The 20,119-nt window shown below is 36.6% G+C and overlaps 1 protein-coding gene across 1 annotated transcript in view; it reads right to left on the reverse strand.

Annotated features, from left to right (window-relative positions):
• Positions 1 to 20,119, reverse strand: part of grik2 (glutamate receptor, ionotropic, kainate 2) — a 251,086-nt gene that overhangs the window by 43,509 nt on the left and 187,458 nt on the right. The window contains exons 10-12 of the mRNA XM_067391519.1: positions 18,715 to 18,921; positions 13,152 to 13,375; positions 3,979 to 4,097 (exon numbers count right to left, since the gene is read on the reverse strand). Coding sequence (XP_067247620.1) covers positions 3,979 to 4,097; positions 13,152 to 13,375; positions 18,715 to 18,921 — 550 coding nt within the window. The remainder of the gene's footprint in view (positions 1 to 3,978; positions 4,098 to 13,151; positions 13,376 to 18,714; positions 18,922 to 20,119) is intronic.

Below are 20,119 nucleotides of genomic sequence, written 5' to 3' on the forward strand. Positions count from 1 at the left end.
CCAGATGCACAGATCTAACCTAGTCCGGACACAAGAGCTAGTTGCAGGGAAAGGCTGGGATGATATATCCATGCTAACTAAATACGCCAAAGTCAACCACTGTGAAGGTGGGAATTCATTTATGTTTCATGAGAATTTATGTGGCCAAATTTAATTAGATTGCAGACTCTCATTTTTGTATTAAAGCATAAAGGGCTCATAATTTGCTTCCGTCTTTGAATCGCCCTACACTCTTCAATCCATTTGGCTTGTGGGTAAAAGCCAAAATGAAGAGCCATTTTATGTCACAACCTAAGTATAATTTTCTGTTATCCCTTAATCAAGTTGTCACCATGGTCATGTTTGGGGAAATTAATTAAAAAGTAGGGGCAATAACTAGTTGTACTTGGAGATGTCAGAGGACTAGAGCACAGGGAAATAACTTGCACCTCTTCTCAAGTTCTATGAGTCATTGTAAGCTTTGATCTGACATACTGAGTCCATGGCAAAACACAATGGACTGTCAAAAAGATTAGCCGTTACATGAATTACAATTGAACTGCAAATGTGAGTTTAAATCAGACCTCAACAGACTGGTAATGCTCTAGTGACCTGTCAATCAGGTCCAGAGTTTGGATATATAACTCTAGCTACCAGACAGCCTGAACAGCCTTTGAAACAGGAAGGAAAAATCACTTTTCTCTTACCTACACTAGCAGTTCATTTGTTAAAGGTGAGGTGTGCATTTTTTCCAATGCTGAAGGACATTCTCCTATCACATTCACAGAGACAACTATATCCAAACCATTCATCGACCATAGGCTGACTTTCTAAGTTCGAACACTGTGGCACTCTGACATGTGGCTCAAAAAATGGCTTGAGTTTTGGACAGGAATACCTGTTTATCCAAGCAAGAGGTTAGGGGCAGGTTGGAAGGAGAGTCTGAGAAACTAGAGGTGCATATATTACACACTTCACCTTTAAACATGACTTAGCAAAATCAATAGCGGAAAAGGTGCCTTGGCGCCCACAACCACTTTTTAAAAAAAACAAATATACAGTCGTGTCAAAACAGCATAAAAATATTAACCGAAAACCATCCCATGAAGAAATAAATGTTGTCATTTTTAAAGTATCACCATGCTGGACCATTAGGTCAGGGTGACCTTATATAACCTGGTTGGGGCTGACTGTCATGTACCCAAGGTAACGTCATGACCAAGCACGCCATCCCACAGTTTTCTCGGGGCTGACAAGCCATGGGCAGGGGAGCCTCTCTACAGTGTAGTGTTACTCACTCATCAATAGACATGCATACAGTCATCATACACAAACCCTGCTCATTTTGCCCTCAGCCTAATGCCACATCTTCTCTTCCAAACTCACAGAGAAACCTGCACAAAAGACAGACCCAATGACACCCTAAAATTATGTTTTTATTGGGTGATGCCTTCGGAAAATTAGTTTAGAACAGAAAATAATACCTCAATGTCCACAATGATCCAAACACATTAGCTAATGACCTTTGCTTACTGAGGATTCCTTGTTCATAGGAAACAATTCTTCTCAGTGCCAATCACATGTGGGGTTCAGTAGGTTACCTGCTCTTGGTGCAAGACATGCATTGATAAACCCACACATTTAGTCAACCATCTTAGGGCATTGCAGATCTGTTATTGTTCATTCACATGTGGCTGAGATCACTTGTCCTTCTAGTTCAGAGGTCATCAACCTTAACCCTAAACCTAGCTCTGCTCCTGGAGACTCACTGTCCTGCGGAGTTTAGGTCCAACACTAATCAAACGCACCTGCAGCAAATAAAGCTCTTCAGGATTGCTTGAAAACAAGCAGTTTGGAAATGAACTTTACAGGACAGTGGGTCTCCAGAAGCAGGGGTGAAGACTTTTGCTCTAGTTGGAGGCTGACTGCACATGGCCCTGCTAATCTTTTAGTTTTCTTTATTATAAAAATGAACCAGACAGATTGATCCACCAACTAGAACAGCTATGCAACTACTCATAATATCTGCAATGTTTTTAAACTTCTGACATCTCGTGTCAAGACAAATATCCATGCTGTCTACATTGCAAACAGCTGGTCGCTGGTTTCAGCCAGTCCTCAAGTGTTCTCTTTAACAATGTAGATTTCACAAAGACTCACAATGCAAATGTTACATTGCAATCCAATCCTGGATGTAAATCATTCCATTTGATGGATGCAGTGCGGATTCAAACATTACCCATGCTACTTTGCAAACAAGGGCCTGGTGTCTCTCATTTCTCAACCAAATCTTATTTTGCTAGTCTGATGCAACATAATGGCATGCAGGTTACATGTGATGTTATCCTTCATTCATCATAGGCCTTTCTCAATCGCAAACATCTGCATCCAGCAGTTGAGAAGATGTGGCATCAGGATTTGTTAGGATTATGGTTAGAAGTCAAGAACACACATGGCAGTCTAAGACACAGGACATGAACAAGAATTTGTCTTTGTGTCATTCTGCCATTTTTTGCACATGAAATTGGACTTACCTGCTCATAACCCTGATGAGCGAAGAGAAAAGTGGTTATGGGAAACTTTAGCATGCAACTAATGAACCTCTGATCCTCTACCCCAGTGGTTCCCAAATATCCACATGATTGCAAATGTGACACTGATTTTACACAACAGTTCAACAAACTAAAAGGTAATATTTAGGGATGTAGTCTACATTTTAAACAAAGTACTGTCAATATTGTTGTTCTATTTGCAATGAAATAATAGTTTCAAAGAAATCCACAGTAGAATTGTTGTGCATCTCCAAGCAACACACAGTGGTCTTTCGCTAGTGAACGAATCTGCGCTTTAAGAAGTGGACATCCAACCCGGCCCACATCCAAGTATGACGTCAGAAGCCAGGCCCATGCCACCCTGCAGCCGATTTTTAAGATTTTATTGGTCATGTCAATCACAGTACTGATTGCCTACACCAAACACTGATCACTAAAACTATCCGTCACTGTAACCAATGTAATTACCTGCAGTGCGGGATTTCTGGTGAAGTGGTTTAGTGGGGAGTTACGAGTTCAATCGATCTGTGCAGTGCCGTTTCAAGTCGAACATGACTTTGCAGGCAGTGTTTGCATACGAAGGTACCTCATGAAAGTGATTTCAAACAGACTTCTAAGGCAGTGTAACAGCAGCACAGTAGCAAAGGATATATCAATGCTTCCTTCAAAAAAATAATCGGATAAAGGTATCTCAGGAGACAGAAAGTGAAACTAACTTTGGGTTGGGGCATGCCTTGATGCCTTCCTACCTTGGTATGCATCCTTTGAAGGCAGCATTTTAAGCTTTCGGATGCAGCCAAAAATACAGCCACTTGCTTTGTTAGTGAATCCATTTTCTGTAAAGCTGCTTTGAAATGATATGTATCGTGAAAAGTGCTATACAAATAAATTTTAATTGAATTGAATTGAATTGAATTTGAATTGAATGAATGAATGACTCACTCATTAAGACAGTGACTACACCTACTGTTGGATTTAGTCTAATATTTCAAATTATCACTTTGTTTTTACCATTAATTTATTGCTTTATTATATTAATAATAAAATTAATGGAAATTTAAGAATATGACATAAAACACAACATACATTTAATAATAGAAAAAAAAAAAACTTTGTATTTATAAAGGTAAAGAGTGCACTTGTAAATCAATTTTAGGGGGGGACCTAACCCTAACCCTTTATGGAAAAGGTGTGACTGCAGGGGGTAAATGCCTGAGGGGGTACGACACTCTACAAAGTTTGGGAACCACTGCTCTACCGAACACCCACCAATAAACACTTTCAAGTCCCACACAGCCCCATTCATACCATTAGCCAGCAACCAATTTGCTTCTAGAACTACATGCACAGAGGCACCCATGCATCATAGTGGGCCTGACAAGAGCAAGTTGGGACCCCCAGCAAAAGAGTGGGATGTGTGCTATGAGGGGCAGGCAGAGGCGTCTACCTTGCTGCATGAGAGCTCCAACTCCGAACCAGAAACTATTTAGCAGGGTGAAATTGTTTTCCACCACGTCCGAGTCAGGGTTGCACGGGTGGGGGTTATACCATTCGTAGGGGCTAAACCTGTGATGAGCGACACAGAACACAGACACATTTTAGTCCAAGTGATATGGCACATAGAAGGAAACATGAAGGAAAGGCAGTCAACCTATAGAGACACAAGGAGAAAGAGACAGGTTAGCATAATCATCAGTTCATTAGATATCAAGATTCAGGAAAAAATACAAATTCTCTTGAAGAATCTACATTGTGAAAATATATTTTCATGATTTGTTATCACAACTTTTTCTTTTGTCAAATCAACTTAGATAATTAAAGTGGTTCAGATAACATATCTTGAATTTCTGTTGATTAAACCAATTGCCTTCATTGTATCAACTATTTTTTTTTTATTTCAATGAACTCAAAATTTTAAGGCAATCAGGTAACTTTTTTAAGTTAAACCAACCATTCTTTTTTTTTTCTTTTTTTTTTACAGTGTATTATCTGTCTTATCAAATGGTTTAAACTTTTTTTTTTCTCTCTCTGTAACAACTAAATAAGTTAGGCTTGTGATAGTTAGATGTTGGTTAGAGCTGTTTATCACCCTTTTTTTTTATTCCAAGAAAACTCAAATAACATATTAATATCAAAGGCAAGCTTAATTATCAATGCATATGAGCAACCCAGGTTGAAATTAAATGTATATCCCAGGTTAAATACAAATTAAGTCCTACAAAACAAACAAAAACAATTAGTTGACCGATATGCACCTACACACATGTGTGGAAACTCACTCATTTACGATATTAAACTTTGCTATGTGTTGGATTTTACTATCAAAATTTAAGTTTAAGAATGTTTTATATATATATATATATAAAAAAAAAAAAAAAAAAAAAATATATATATATATATTATAACATTCTTAAACTTTAATTTTTTAGTCATTTGCAATAAACAATGTGTATTTGTCTTTTTTTCTTTAATGCATTTTTAATATTTTCTGTTTTACAATCCTGCAAATTAGTAAAGATCATTGTACTGACAGCAGTTTACTTGTTCTCAAACTGTGTCAAATCACATGTTAAGAACAAACTCTAAACAAAATAGTGTAATATTTTTTCTCACACTTTATGGACTTAAACATATTCCAAAGCTGCTGAGACTGAGCCGTTGGATTCTTCGAAAAAATTCATGTTTTATATAATTTATACATGACAAACAAACAAACAAACAAAAACAGGTTACACTTTATTTTAAGGTGACATAGTTACATTGTAATTACTTAAGTACTGAGGAACATTAGACAACTACATGTACTTACTATAGAGTTACGGTCAAGGTTTGGTTTAGTGTTAGTTACTTCTAATTACTATAGTAAGTACATGTAGTAACATGTAACTACGTCACCTTAAAATAAAGTGTTAACAAAAATCATCTGGGTTCAATCATTTGCTTGAGCATATGCACATACATTTAACGATACAGGATGACAGACCAGTTGAAGGTCAGTTTGCAATCTGAGATCTGAAAGACTGACATATTGTATGGGAGTGTATCTGGCCTTCATTTATCCTGACGAACAGTTGGTACTGCTGTGAACAGACCTTTAGGATGTGCTCCGTCTCACATTCAGTGTGAGCAGAACTTAACCGGCAACGTCTCAGGCACTTTGAGTGAATTCTGTTCAGAAGTCAGAATAATTTTTGTGGTAATTGACAGTCACAGATGTTGTCAAAATAGCTTAAATTTTAGTTAACCCTGAATATTCATTTAAAAATGATTCATTAATTTAGATGCCCAATGCAGAAGATCTAGTCCTTAGCATCATCTCCACATCCCGATGCCTCGTTCTGTGCTATCTCTCTCAGGCATTGAGACTTCTCATTTACTCCAGCTAAATATAAGTGGCATTACATTAGTAAAGGTTGATTGGGTGACTATTAGGCATTGTGACCCAATTCAGATTGTGCTGAAGTGGTGGGATAAAAAAGCATCTACAGGCTTTTCAAGAGTTAGGCAATCAGATACCAAGGAGATTATTTGTCTCAGCTATTTTTTAATTCTCCGTTCAGAACTCTGAAATGGAAACAGAATTTACTGACTTTCAGAGACTAATAGTAGAGCGCAAAACACATTCTGCATCTATGAGACTATGAGCAAGATTCATCAAGTGCCGGAGCAATCTGAAAATGATTGCTGTGCTCTTTAAATAGCTCAACGTCTGTATCAAGCTAATAAAAAACAGTCAACAAAACATTCTCATAAAAGTTCTTCTCCAAAACCTGCTGATCAGAACTTACTTGTAAATATTGCATACAGTACGTATGCATTCAGGTTCTTATGAGATGAGGTTAAGATGCTACCTTAGAAGGTAACTGCCTATGTAGGCTGTAGACTCACTAGAACAGAGACATGATTTAGTTGATCTAGACTATTTGTGATGCAAGTCTGAGTACATACAGACCATAATCTTGCTGCCCCAGACCTCTCACGCAAAGGGTCTTTGTGCAAGTTCACACAATCATGTTGTGTAAAGCCAATTACTAACGGCAAATCTAACACGGATGGCTGTCATCGGCTGGAGCGTGCCAGCAGAGGAGAGAGGCGACGAACAGCCTCCGTCTGCGTGAGACGCGGCTTAACCTGCTGCTACGGGAAGCGTCAGTCGCCCGTTAGCTGTCAGTTTGATCCAATTATACTGACCTTCTGTTATCTCCGGTCATCTGCGCCGCAGAGGGAAAATTTTGAGCAAGGTCAACATGAAGAGATAAACGAAGGCTGAGGAAACACTGATGCCCCGGGAAAGAACAATGGCGGTGGTTTTTCAGAAAGTCATTGTGCGCGGGACCGATCACGTACCTGATAACAGTCACGTCAGATCTGGGAGACTGACATATTTAAATGGCGCTGCTGTGCAGCTGCGTTTAGCATCATGGGTTGAGGTCATGTTGTCTAGCTAACATGCAATTCAATAAGGATGCTACACAAGGATGCATTGCTAATCAATGCACTACTATAGATTTCAGAGACTGGCTGCTTGTTCAGCATCGTCTTACTGGATTTTCGGTCTTAGGAGAGGTCTGTAACATCCTATGGTATTCCAGTGCCAAGCATGACCTCTTTTGAAATAACAGGATGCAGAAGATACTCATGGATTCTCAGAATTTTAAATGAAATATTTTGAAATATTACTAATGATATAAAAGTTATTCTTACGCTTACTTGCTAAAAAACACAAATTTGGATCAAATATGGATAAAAAACAAACAAACAAACAAAAAAACAATCAGGTTCACCCATATTGCCCTATTTTGGGTTTAAACAACCATTTTTAGAGCATGTGAACCAGGACCTGAAGGTGGACGTTTTTACAATTATACTAAAAGGCCTTTTACTTGCTAAAAAATATAAACTATCAATCAGACGACAGCAGGCGTGTAGTATATTGTGCAGATTTTACATATATGCTGTTAATTAGGGCCTTAGAAATGTGCATATCAAATGTGCATTTGTTGTTATTAAACAAAAGGTTTATGCTTAGAAAAAGAAAGAAAAAAAGTATATGTATATGTATTCTAATATTAAAATATATTTGTCTTATAATCTTATATAGCTTCTCAGGTACATGTATCTTAAATATTCATACTGTAAAACAAGAGAAAAATACATTTTCAGTGCCTTCTTTCCATCCTCTTCCCTCCCAGACTCGGAGTTAATTATCTAGTCAGCCCCACACAGCAGTCTGTTAAATCATCCTAAGTGCAGCCCATTTAGAAGCATATTCCACCTGGAAATGAGCGGGATCTGATAAGCACTTGCCCAGACTGGTGAAGGCATTACTCATCCTGTGAGGAGCACATATCCTTCCTTTTGCATGCTTTGGATTTCTCACTGCAGTAAGGACAATGGTTCATTAGTGATGTTTACTAAGACACGCATTACTACAAATATTGCGCATACTTTTGTTTAGGGATTTCTTCTTAAATCTCACCCTTTGGAATTAAACTCTGTTGTGTAATCCTGCAGATGTGAGCAATACATGAAATCATTCTGCTTGTTCTAAATGATTTGATTTATAATCTGGCAGACAATGATAAAAATAAAAAAATCTACATTTCCAAGATCACTGACATTACAGGAGGGACCTGAGCCATTTGTTTGTATAAACACGAAAATACAATATGGACATAATGACAGCATCTGAAATGTATCTCAAATATCTTTGAATCCTTCTTGGTTCATTGAGTATCCATTGAATTCATGGATTTAATAGATTGATTATGTTGTATTTAACAAATTACATTATTTAAATACAATCAATGTAATCACATTTAACATATTTGCCAAGTTTGACATTACAATTTTCATTCTGTTTTGTGATTTCTGCTGCTATATTTTTAATACTTTATAGTACATTTATTATATTTTTAGTACATTTAACTCATTTATTTTTCATAAACAATATGTATGTAATAGTTACCATTGGGTAACACTTTACTTAAAGCCTTAATATATAATGCAATTATTTTTAATGCACAAATTATGCATTGTAATGCGCTTATAATGCATTGTATGATCTCATGAATAATTGTAACCACAGTTATAATACTTATCTATTCATTTTTACACCTTTAGAAAGTAAAATGCATTAAAACATATGACAAATAACCAATTTCAGCTATAACAAGGAATCTGCAAATAATATTATGTATTTTAACTTTGGTTATAATTATTTATATATTAATATATATCTATATCTATATATATATCTATCACAATCCATGATGGATAAGATCAGGTCTCTTGCATTTGTTTCCCTCAGCAGATTATAGAATTAAAATTGGTTAGAAACTTTAATCTATAAATAAAATATAATACATATCTGCAAGATATATGGCTCCTACTGTATATATTATGGAATAGTGAGATAAACTTGCCTTTGATAAGAATATGTTTTCACATCACATGTACCACATTCATTGTCAGATAAACTAAAAAATGATTTATTTGAAGCATTAGAATCAGATGCAGCATTTAAACAAATGAGTATTGCACCAGCTGTGTTTTATGGCAATAGATGAGAATCAGCATGATAAGTATGTCTAACTCTTTTTAGGGATGCACCCATACCACTTTTTCCAGAACGAGTCCTACCTATATATTCACTGCATTTGTAACTTTAATATAAATAAATAAATAAATCATTTTAAAAGATTAATTTATGAAAAATGAATAAAAAGATATAAATCAAATTAGTTGGCTTCACTCATTTAGCAAATAGATATTTCCTTCAGTTATTTTCACGCCTAATTATGCCTGTTAATATGTATTGTATTGCTTCTGTTAGTTTCACTGTTCATTCTATTGCTCTATCATATTTTAACTTTCATTTAATAGCACAGTGAATATTTAGAGCTGCTAAAGAAAGGCTTAATGATAAGGATTTTTTTTTTTTCTTTTCTTTTTTTCTATTGGTCAGGTTGGGTCAGTGGTTCAAAAGAAACACCAGTGAAACATTACAATTTTCAGGTACAGAAATTGAATAAAATTTAAAATAACACTGCATAAATTAAATATGGATTGATCATTCAGTCCAGATCTGTGGACTTGGCTTTTGCTGTTAGATGAACATTAAGAGCAAAGACAGCAGCAGGTTTATTAGGCTACTGTCACTTTAAGAGCTGCACATATCCAACATACTATAACAAACGTGTTTTCTTTCTCAACTGTTTACATTCACTTAAGACATCATCAACTGTGTTTCTTCTCGCCGATACACGCAATATGGGCATTTTGACATAATTCTGTGTGAATTTGTCCGTTCAGGTGCAAGAAGACGTGAAAGAGAACTCAATTTAATAGGCTTTCTGAGCGCACGCTTCACATGTTTGCGAGTTTTTTTTCTCACAATTATGAAAAAAACAAGTCAGAATTGTGAAATAAAAAGTTGTAATTATCTTTTATATTGTTTTATTTCGGATATATCCGTGCATTCAATCCACTCAGCGTTTTGCTATATGTGAATATTTAATATTCTGTTAATACATTTGCTTGGATCCTTCTCTGATATCTCCATTATGCTCACTGTTTGCTCTGTTGTCTCGACACAAACACTTTACACATGGTGTGTAGTATTGGTTGTTGGTATTGAAGCATTTTAATCAGTACCGGTATCGCATCCCTAACTCTTTTACAATTCAGTCCTCCTCAGCTGCTTCTCGTTTCTGCGAAAGCAGGTGATAAAGAAACTTTGTAAGGAAAGAAAGACAACAGGAACAAAAACAACTGCTGATATGCATTACAGATTCTGAGAGGAGGATAAATATTTGACTTTCATACTGTGCCCAGAAGGAAGGTTTCTAAATACTGCATGGTGAGAATAAGCCTTAGGAAACCCTCCACCAGTCCCCATTATGTCACCCTGTGATCTCTTTCTCTCTCGCTCTGTCTTTCTCTCTCACACGCAGACACGTTTGCTGCATATACCGGCTTTAAAGGGCACACACAAAAGCAGTCGCACATGCACACATAAAGAAATGTGTACAAAGAGACAAACACATAAACACAGTAATACGATCTTGTGTTAGGTCTTCTCTGCCATGTGTTTCTGTGAAAACATGCCGTTGATTTGTGTGCTTGTTATTTGTGCTCTAGTTGGGAAATGGAAAGGTGAACACTTACCCAGCGTTAACATTAGTGCAGTTATAAGGTGAAAGGTGCATATTCTGAACCAACTTAGATGGCAGTTGTAGCTCGTTATAAACTTGTGTGATCATATTGCCAGTAACATTTATAAAGCACAAGTGCATTAACCATAAAACTCTCGGGTAAGACCAGCTGAATGCAGTCCACCCAAGAGTTTTAGGGTTAAAATAAGGCCTTTTCTGTGGATTTATCCCCACCGTGCTTCAAATGAGGACCAATGGAAAGACCCAATGCAAATGAAAATGGTTTTGTATGATCAAAAAAAAAAAACTGATCTCAGTCATTTATTCTAAGAATGCACTGCAGTACAGCATTTAAAGGACAGTTCTGGGTCTAATATAAGTACATGAGCTGTCGATAACCCTAGAACATCATTCCGACTCATACCTCAGTTTCAAAAAGTACATACAAAATGTCAAGTACAATGCATTTCTAATGTAAGCCCTAAAAGTGTAGTGAAAGAAGAGGCCAGTTGCATTTTGTAATTATGGGATGGATATTTTAATCATCAACCAGTACCTCTTTTGAGACAGAGACTTAAAAAACTGACATGTGAGTCAAGGGATCCTTCATTTTTTTTTGTGGCAGTATTTATGTAAGGCAAAGGCTTTTTACATTTACTGCACCCACCAATGTCTGGTTGGGCCACACATGATTAAAAAGACACCCACCACTCAAGGGAGTATGGTGTGTGGAAGTCGCTTTTGACGCCATCGACCAGAGTTCAAATCCACCTTTCGTCAAACTTACTCTTCTTCTGTTTCCCATCACATATCAGATCGGAAAGGCATTTATTTTCAATAAAAATGAAGAACATTTTTGAAAAGCGGAAATAAAGGGCCTAACGTGTGTTTAATAATAAAGTATTTATTGGGCAGGGTCAGGGGTAAGTGTAGGAATATATCCATTTAATCATTTTAATAAATATAATCATGAACACTCTATGTTATTATTGCATTCTGCAGCAATACTGAGGTGCAAATAGTATCTGGCACTATTTATAAGTATAAATAGCATCTAACAACTATTGTATTTGCACTTATTGCTACTGCTACTTTTATATACTGCTGCCTTTATGTGTAGCCTTTATAAAAATTCTCATGAAAGGGTCATGCAATTCATCTTTTCATGTCACCATTGCTTATGGTTTTTATATAAGTCTGCGAAATTTAAAAAGATGCGCTTTCGTGGATTTAGAAATTAAAATGCAAGACTGTTAAAGTCAGCATGAAATGAAAATTCACCGTTTTCACATCTGTTTTCTGAATGCATGTTATAGATATTATTGTGAACAATTAATATGTGCATGTTTCATTTTTACTTTTTTGTTTTGACATCATAATTTGTAATCAAAATGTCATAACTGGATGGCACCCTACATTTGTACAGCCTCCATAAAGCAAGAGATGTTTGCAGTTTTTGACTCGGATGCAGTAAATTTGGCATGCTACATCTGTGAATTTGGGAGCAATAATAAAAAAAACAAAAACATGAACTGTCAGTTTTGAGATTGCCAAATGTGAAGCAGGATGTGGAAAAACCCAGTCAGAAAAGAAAGAATACAAACTAGACACAGTAGGGACAGCGAGGGATGGGGAGGGAGGGCTGCATTTCACACCAGAAAATGCCTCAATCTCACTCACACACACGCTTGAACACTCCCGCATACCTGCTTTCTGTCTTTCACACACATACTGTATTGAAACTGTGTTTTCGCATCTTTGTGGTTTGTGCTATCGTGCTTTATCAGATGAGAGGCACATGCTGTAGCTCCTCGCCGTCAAGACAGGAATACCAAAGCAACCCTTAAAGTTCCTCTCTCGTGCATGTTTATGTTTCACTCTCTCAAATGAAAGCCTCAACTCCTATTCACACCATCATGTGTTTCATCATGTAAATATTGTGAGTGGCATTCAGAATTCTCAAAGAAATAGTTAACCCATTCCTTGTCATCATTTCCTCATGCTCATGTCGTTCCAACTCTGTCAAACTTCCATGGAAGATGAAAAGTGAATTTCTGAAGAATAACCGAAGCAGGAAAATCCAATGGAAATGAATGGAGGAAGAGGCTGTCAAACCCTCAAAATGACAAAAAAAGCACCAGAACAGTATCTTAAAAGTATATTACAAATCCATTTCTTACACAAAGCTACTTTTATCATCTATTTTAGTCATTTTGAATCTTCACAGGCCCTTTTGACTTTAACTTTGATAAAAAAACGGAAAAGAGTTGAACAATTCACCTTACACATTCCACGTAAAATTCATACAGATTTTGAACGATATAAGGGTGAGTTCTTAGGTGAACTATTCCTACAAGGCCACTAACGTTAAATCTAAAAGTGCACTGCTTTAGTTTGAAACAAAAAGTCAATGAGATGAGGTCATGACGTGGGGTTATGTCTATATATGTGGCTGGTATGTTACCTGGCTATGACAAACAGCACACAACTGACACCCAAGTAAGCGAGCAGAATATACATCCAGATGTCGGGGGACAGGGGGTTGAGAAAGGAGAACACCCCCGGGTTGGTGCCGTTGGGCTTGCGGTACAGTATACTTATCCCCAGCGTCAGGAATGGTTTGGAAAAGTCGATGACCTTCTCCCGCACGTACGTGATGGCCAGGGGCGCCACTGCAAGATCAGCTTTCTGCCAACAAATAACGCACAGGGAAAAGAGTGATAGGCTGTAAATCAGGGCGAGCAGAAGCATTTAGAGGAAATCAAATTAAGAAAACAGGGCTTTTACACATCACACACTCTGCCCCACAGCGTTTAAGAGGAAATTTAAAGCCCTCTCGTGGACTCGCGCTCTCTGCCTTGATTTACCTGCTACTGTTTCAGCACTTACTAAAGCCTTTCATGATTTACTGGGTCTAAGGGACCGGAGGTGCGCTGAACCGAATCCACTCTCTCAGCTACCCAAATAGCACTTATGAAAGAGGGAAAATGAAGGGGGTTAAAGGTTTCACACAGGTCTGCCTCTGTTGGCTCACTGTCAGAAGCAGAAATAGCCTGTGTCTCTCAGACTGTAATTTTTAGACCACATATTCAATCTCAGAATTTAATATAGTTAACTATATAAAATTGCACAAATATACTTTATGTATTTAATCTCACTTTATTAACCAATGTCTTTGCTGCTGACCGTTAATGATCTAATTCAACCGAGGCTTATTCATTTCACTTTTGTTGCAAAAGGGCCTTAAAATTTCCCAAAAATTAAACTTTTTTGTTGTTATTAAAAAAACAAACAAGCAAGCCCAGCCCAGGTGAGAAAAAGTAACACAAAAGTAATGTAATGCATTACTTTTCATAAAAAGTAACTAAGTAACACAATTAGTTACTTTGTTTTTAGGGAGTAACGCACTATTGTAATGCATTACTTTTAAAAGGAACTTACCCAACATTGGTCGTTGGTCATTTTTGTTTCTGTAAATACTGTATTGACCATCAAAGACAATCTCATGGGAAAAAAAATGACTTATGTTTTAACAAATTGGCGCTGAATTTGTACAATTCAATTTGTATGAGAACTTTTAGAAAAAAAATTACACATGAAGGTCTAACTCTAAACCTAACCATTAGTATGCTGTAAGCAGATATTTCGAATTTGCCCAAACGTACAATTGTTATGGTTATGCATTATTTCAATAGACATTCAACTAACAATAAGTAACTTTGCAAATACAGTACATGCCAACTAACTCTCATTAGATTATTAGTAGACTGTTAGGTTAGTAGAATAAGTTGACATAGTTGCAAAATTTCTGATACATAATTTCTGAGTACAATGTCTGTTGGGGAGCATCAAAATAAAGTGTTAGCAGATATTAAGCAGACAGTCTAATACTCTAATGACTGCTAGTTGACATGCAGTTGAAAAGTTACTTATAGTTAGTAGAATGTTTAAAATGGACCAGTGTAATCCTAGTTATAAACTGCTGTGAGAGTATGTTGGACCATCTATTAATTTTCTTATCACACGTCATTATCAAGTTCCATAAAATGTTTTGAATAAATACTGATAATAAAATTGGAAACCCATAATTAATCATTGATGACTATGCTGTGTATACATATCAAGGAAACAACATGAAACACTCCAAACTAGATGACTCCCATTATAAGCAACAAAACTACTTAAAGAGATACTATACTTACTTAAAGAGATGTGGCGTCTATATAGTCATTGCATGCAAATTATATTGGGGAGACAAACTGAGACAAATTGCAAATTGAGGTGGGAAAAAAATCTGCAAGGCAAACATAAGGCTTTTATAGGCACACTCCCAATGCAAATAATGTTGCAAAAGGTAGGCACTATAATTATGCTGATCATTTTAGGCTAAAAGTGCAGCTTATGGAGAGCGTTCCAGATCCGTCACTTATGAGGTTCATTTCCATTGAATGCTGGCTCGGAAGGCAGATCATGACGCTCTAGGCAACCCCCTAGTTCGCTTGTGCCTAGAATCGGCCCTGCCTACACGAACACTACTCAACATGCCCTCGAATTGTTTTCGGTGACCTGCGTGATGTTGTCATCACTGTGACAACCGCAGCTGCAATAAGCAAAACCATGTCTTCTTAGCATATCAGTAAGGTATATGACTGTATATACAATGTGAGCGTTGAAATGTGTCAACTGGTAGAGATGCTGCTGGACTGCTCATACCCTGTATATTCTCAGCACCATTTTAAAAATCCAACACAAGCAGAAAACTATGTACTCTGTTCTGCGTTCTGTGCAGGCAGTTTAATTGTTTATAATGGGAGGAATTCAGATGTGATGCTTCACTCATGTCCAGTGTAAACGTGTCATAATGGGTTGATTATGATTGTCAAGCAACAATGCAGCATTTGACAAGTATATTTGTATGTGCTACATTGAAAAGTTTGGGGTTGGTGAGATTTTTTTTAATTTTTTTTTTTATATAAGATGCATTATTTGATACAAAATAAAAACAGTAATACTGTGAAATATTATTACTACTTAAATAGCTGTTTTCTATGTGAATATAATAAAGTGTAGTTTATTCCTGTGATCAAAGCTGAATTTTCAGCATCATTACTCCAGTCTTCAGTGTCACATGATCCTTCAGTAATCATTCTGATATGATGATTTTAATGCTCAAGAAACATTTATGATTATTATGAATGCTGAAAACAGTCGTGCTGCTTCATGTTGTTGACATTGAGACACATCAGGATTCTTTGATGAAAAGAAAGTTAAAAAGAAACAGCATTTAATTGAAACAGAAGTCTTTTGTAACATTATAAATGTCTTTACTGTTACATTTGATCCATTTAATGTATCCTTGCTGATTAAAAGTATTAATTTCTAAAAAAAGAAGAAAAAAAAAACAGTAGTGTATACAGTATATACAGTTTCAAATGTGGTTTATACAATAATTTGCTTTAAACTCAACTGTGAAGTTATTTTTACACTGATCTTATCATTCATTCATTCATTCATTCATTCATTCATTCATTCATTCATTCATTCATTCATTCATTCATTCATTCATTCATTCATTCATTCATTCACACTCTAAAAAATGCTGGGTTAAAAACAACCCAAGATGAAAATGGACAAAACCAGTGGTTGGGTTAAATGTTTGACGTGCAGGGCAGTTTTATTTAACCCAACTAAAAATGACTATATGTCTGGCTTAAAATAAACCCAAAATAGGTTGGAAATTAAATTAAATCAGACACATAATTACTAGAGGCAACAATATTAATCAAAATATGGGTTAAAACAACCCATTCGCTGGGTTTGACCATTTTCAACTTAACTTGGGTTGTTTTTAACTCAGCATTTTTTAGACCGTATGAATACATTTAATATATTATATCAAGCTCCAAATAAAACAGAAAGTAATCAAATGACTTCAAATGATCTCCAAAGTATCCTGGTCTACACTATATACTCTCTTTTAAATCCTACATTATAGTTTTGAGCCCTCAAACTTATTTTAGAGGCTTAACATTTAAATTACACATTTCCAAGTCCAGTTCAGAGGTTTTATACAGTGTAATTGTGAATGTGAGATTATACCCAGTACAATAATTCTTCAAAGAAACATTGGTTTTGACACAGTAAAGTCGTTATGCCTCCTCCAGAACTGATGGAGGGCCTGCTGTCTGAACACTGACACCAGCTAAGACGGCTGTGCCCCTAAAACTGACATTTAGTTCAATTTCACTACTTTTACTGGTAGAATTGGTATAATTTCCGTCAAAATAAAGGCTTCTGTCTCGAATTATTGGATTGTCTATAATTATTCCCAGAGGGGGCAAATTAATGCCAGAAGTGAGCAGATGTTGTCTCGCTACCTTCCTTTTTTTCCTCCAAAGTCCTTTGACAAGATATTTTTATCTCTAGCACATCAATGTACTGGCAAACTGCAAACTCTAGACTGCTCTGAAAGCTTGTCAAGGCCAATTACAGTCTGTCCTGCTCTCGTCTTGTGGGGGGGTTTGCCGGGGAATGTTACGACAACACACACACACCCTCCGCTTTCACACCAGACGATCCGACCGTGGCCAATTGAGGAGCAGTGACTAAGATATATCGGTCGGAGCAATGGATACTGCTATTGAACACAGGGAGTGCAGAAAATGCTCTCTTTTCAGAAATGTGTTCATTCCTATCGTAGTCTTTGTGGAGTCTAATGAGGATATCGAAGGGCAGTGTTTGCTCCTGTGTGCATGTGTGTGTGTGTGTGAATGCGTGTGTGCTTAATAAACTCTATAGGGGGAAAACTAATGCCAGATTTTTCACTTTGTGTCCTCTCGGCAGTATGTGCTTGAGTTTTATTTTATCGCATCTTTATGCCATCTGCTGTCTGCACGCACACACACACACGCACACACACACACACACACGCACGCACGCACACACACACACACACACACACACACACACACACACACACACACACACACACACACACACACACACACACACACACACACACACACACACAGTTAATCTTATTTTCATATCTGTTTCCTCTCTACACTGAAAGTATCTCGTTTCATTGTGGAAGTGTGTCAGGACTGTTCTCCATCCTGAAATGAATTAAGGACGCCTTATAAATTACAGTGCAATTTCTTAATAATGTATTTGAAATTGAATTGAGGCAATGAACAGGAGGCAGAATTCTACTCTAGATGGAATGAAATTTGAAGTAATAACTTAATATAACTTATATAAGTTTTTAATAATACAAATTTTCAGTAAGAATTAACGTGATAAAATGTTATCATACACAAAAATACTTTTTTTTCAGCGAAGGGCACATTAAATTGATCAAAAGTGACAGTGAAGACATTTATAATCCTTCTAAATATTGCAAATTATGTTCACTGAACTTGAAAAAATCCTGAAAAAAAAAAAAAAAATGTATCACGTTTCCCACAAAAATACAAAGCAGCACTTTCAACATTGACAATAATAATACATGTTTCTTGAGCAGCAAATCATCATATTAGAATGATTTCTGAAGGATCATGTGACACTGAAGACTGGAGTAATGATGCTGAAAATACAGCTTTGATCACAGGAATAAATTACTTTTTAAAATACATTAAAATAGACTTTTTTTTTTCTCTCTTATGCTGACACACAATAAAATACACAATAAAAACAGTAATACTGTGAAATATTATTACAACTTAAATAGCTGTTTAATATATGAATATATAGTAAAGTGTATATATAACAAGCTGAATTTGTGTACTATACATGCCAGATGAATGCTTGTTATTTGTTATAAAGCTGTAGTGTTATTATGTAGAATTCCTTTGAATTGCTATTCAATAAATTCCAGTTATTCTTAATATAAATTCCAGGGGGTGGTGGCCAAGTCTATATATATTCACATTTATGATTTGAAAGGGAGCCAGATTTGCTCAACCTTGCAGGTTTGTACAGAAAGTTGTGTGGATCAAAACAGTATTGGAGGGTGCAGTCTGACTCACGTGGTCCATCAGTTCTCGGACCATGCCGTTCCACTGGCCCGTGCTCTCTTCCTGCGCTCCGTACTTGCCGTCCTCCACCAGTCGCACCTCATAGGTGAAGCCCAGGATGGCAGCCAGCTCTCGCAGCAGGTCGATGCAGAAGCCCTCGAAACGATCGTTACCGTACAACGGCTTATCTGACTTCTTGAACATCACGTAAGGCTCTTCCTGTGGAGGGAGAAGACATCGTGCTCTGATTGTCAGGAGTATGTCTGATATATGCACCTTATAATGCATTGTATGGTCTTTTGAATAACTGTAACCATTACAATATGTGTCTATTCATTGTCACACTTTTAGAAATTATAATGCATTGAAACACATAAAGCAATTTCAGATGTAACAAGGAATCTGAAATATACAATGAATTGATTTGGAACAAAATGAGGGTGAGTAAAAGATGACAGTTTTCATTTTTGATCGATCAATCCCCCCTAACATTGCGTTAACTATTGTGATGCATGAGCAACAAATCAGCAATTTATGAGACAGCTGATCTTGGCAATAAGAATGTAGATATCTGGTTTACACTACAGGAAGCTGGTGTGAACAGATCCTTCTTTACCAGCGAGACTATTCAGGAACATTTGTCATGCCAGGAGAGCTGCAGCAGAGAGAGATAAGCGCTTTCCCGCCCCCACGCTGCTTACCGCCCGCATATTCACAGTCCTAATGAACCAATGAGAGGCAGCCTGTTCACAGCAGGAGCCCGGCACAGAAACAACAGTTCTTCTCATGCATCAATACATTATGTGTACTGTGTACAAACTATTTTTGCTTTTTCAACGTTTTATTTTTCAGATTTTGACCTTTGAAAACACTGTCAGTTCAGACACCTTAAGGCTTGTCCAAACTGAATGTATCAAATCGCAGAGATCTAATCACACCAGGAGTGAAATGAAAAAGCATGTCGGTTAGTCACGTGCTTTAATGCAGAACAGCCCATTTAACAATAAAGATATCACTCACTTTCATAAAATATAAAAGCCATCTGGTAATACAGTTATTACCCATTTTAAAGGGGACCTATTATGCTCCTTTCAGAAGATGTAATATAAGTCTCTGGTGTCCCTAGAATGTGTGTGTGAAGTTTCAGCTCAAAATACCCCACAGATCATTTATTATAGCTTGTCAAATTTGACCCTATTTGGGTGTGAGAAAAATGAGAGAAAAAAAATGCTAATTTTGTGTGTCTCTCTTTAAATGCGAATGAGCTGCTGCTCCCGGCCCCCTTTCCAGAAGAGGGCGGAGCTTTAACAGCTCGTAGATAATGTTGACTTTAACAGCAACAAATAAAATACATTATTATTTCTCATTTTTAGAACTTGATATATTATGTTTGATGAAAGCACAATTTTTTTTTTCC

This window comes from Chanodichthys erythropterus, chromosome 2, assembly GCF_024489055.1.
Source record: "Chanodichthys erythropterus isolate Z2021 chromosome 2, ASM2448905v1, whole genome shotgun sequence".
In the NCBI taxonomy this organism is placed as follows: Eukaryota; Metazoa; Chordata; class Actinopteri; order Cypriniformes; family Xenocyprididae; genus Chanodichthys; species Chanodichthys erythropterus.